Source organism: Hypanus sabinus, chromosome 27, assembly GCF_030144855.1.
Source record: "Hypanus sabinus isolate sHypSab1 chromosome 27, sHypSab1.hap1, whole genome shotgun sequence".
Lineage (NCBI taxonomy): Eukaryota > Metazoa > Chordata > Chondrichthyes > Myliobatiformes > Dasyatidae > Hypanus > Hypanus sabinus.
The window spans coordinates 20,019,901-20,021,736 of NC_082732.1; the positions used below are offsets into that span (position 1 = coordinate 20,019,901).

The window sequence follows — 1,836 nt, forward strand, 5'->3', positions numbered from 1 at the left end:
CCCGAGCCATTTGTGGCTCTTTCACCTCTGTGCTGCGGCTCCCTGTGGCTTTGGGAAATAATTGGTCAGTATTTAATTAAAATGTATTTTATGTTAGTTTGTTAGCTTTTGAAATGTAATTATGGTGATCTTGTACAACCTAAGTGTAGCGACACATTTCCTGCCACATCATAAAACGGCTCACAATTAGCCAGCATTCCGGCTAAGGGAGATAGCCTACGGGGGTTTGTGAGTACGCGTCTTTTGCAGCATCTGCGTCCATGGGGGCTGGGTTGAGGGAAGCTGAAAAGCAAGGCTGTTTAGTTCGAATAAAGCTATCTTTGACTGCAGTTTACTGACACCGCTACAACGTGTTTTTATCGCTGGCTGTCCAGACGGAAGGTGCTGAAACGCTTTGTCGCGTGTCTGGAAGAAGTGAAAACTTTCCTGGGCAGCAAAGGGCTCACCTTTCCTGAGCTGGAACAGCCAGAGTGGCTGGAAAAGCTACACTTCATGGTAGACATGACAGCGCACCTGAACACGCTGAACACAGCTCTTCAGGGGAAAGGACGTACAGCCCTGCACATGTTGGAGGATGTTTTGGCATTCGAGCGCAAGTTGACAGTGCTTGCCAGAGATTTACAGAAAGGCACTTTGTCTCACTTCCCCAATTTGAGAGAGTTCAAACAAGGTCACGACATGATAATTTCGGAGTATTTACATTCTGCAATCATCGCAATGCAAACATCGTTTGGGAAACGCTTCTGTGAGTTCAGAGAGGAAAAAAACACATTATCCTTCCCGGTCACTCCCTTAAGCATCGATCCTTCCCTACTGAATACGACTGCATTGGCAGGTGTGAGTCAACCTGATCTTGAGATGGAACTGGCCGACATAGCCGACAAAGACATATGGGTGTCCAAGTTTAGACGCTTGACAGCAGACCTTGAAGATGTTGCCCGTCAGAAGGCCGTTCTTGCTCAGAAACACAAATGGAGTGATATTGAAAACCTCACAGATGACAGCTTGCGATCCTGTGTAAAGATGAAGGTGACATCATACAGCCCTGATGTGCAGACGCTGTGCGCTGAGGTCCAGGAGCAGAAATCCCATTAACCAAGTATGATAAATATTTTAATTGCCTATTATTTTACTCATATTCATATTTTTTCATTGTTCAGTGAAATAGTCCTTTCATTTTTCAGGATGACAGCTGGCTGACGTTATTTTTGGTTTGCTGCTGGCGGAAAATTTAAGTTCGGCGTTTTTCATAAATACAAGAAGGACTCAAATAGACATTGAATATTTTACTTAAAAGTAACTTTCAACCCAACGTCTTTTTTTCGGAGTTCAAAATGTTTTTGTTGCATGCAGAAATGTAATTTCGTTTTCTCTGCAGGAGTTCATCAATTTCATAAATGCAACACATTATAGTTTGTTTATACATAGCATAAAGGCAAAAAAAACGTTGTATGCAGTGTTATTTCATTTTAAATGTCAAACGGGTTTTGCGGCTCCCAGTGTTTTCTTTTCTGTGGGAAACGGGTCCAAGTGGCTCTTTCAGTGGTAAAGGTTGCTGACCCCTGGCCTAGCTGTTCCATGGAAAAACTGTACGCTTAATCCCACTGCCCATTGTCCTTTATTTCCAACTCAGTATCTCATTCAATATTGGGTCTTGTCATTGGATCTAGATAGATGGGCTCAGGGGCACTGCACTCTCCCCAAGACCCTTTTCACCACTGAACTCATCCATCCCAAGCCACATACCATTCTCCTTATCTCCCTTCCTCCTCTCCTTACACTCAGCACCCGCTTTCTGAATCCTTACCACTCTGCCCCTGCCCCTTCTTTAACCTT

General features: G+C 44.0%; 1 protein-coding gene across 1 annotated transcript; it reads left to right on the top strand.

Moving 5' to 3' along the window:
* The first annotated feature begins 326 nt into the window (after nt 1–326).
* LOC132381929 (general transcription factor II-I repeat domain-containing protein 2-like) lies at nt 327–1,449 on the top strand. The gene is made up of 2 exons (XM_059951640.1): nt 327–1,099; nt 1,185–1,449. The coding sequence occupies exon 1, from the start codon at nt 493–495 to the stop codon at nt 1,093–1,095; it is 603 nt and encodes a 200-aa protein (XP_059807623.1). The 5' UTR covers nt 327–492; the 3' UTR covers nt 1,096–1,099; nt 1,185–1,449.
* The last annotated feature ends 387 nt before the right edge of the window (nt 1,450–1,836 follow it).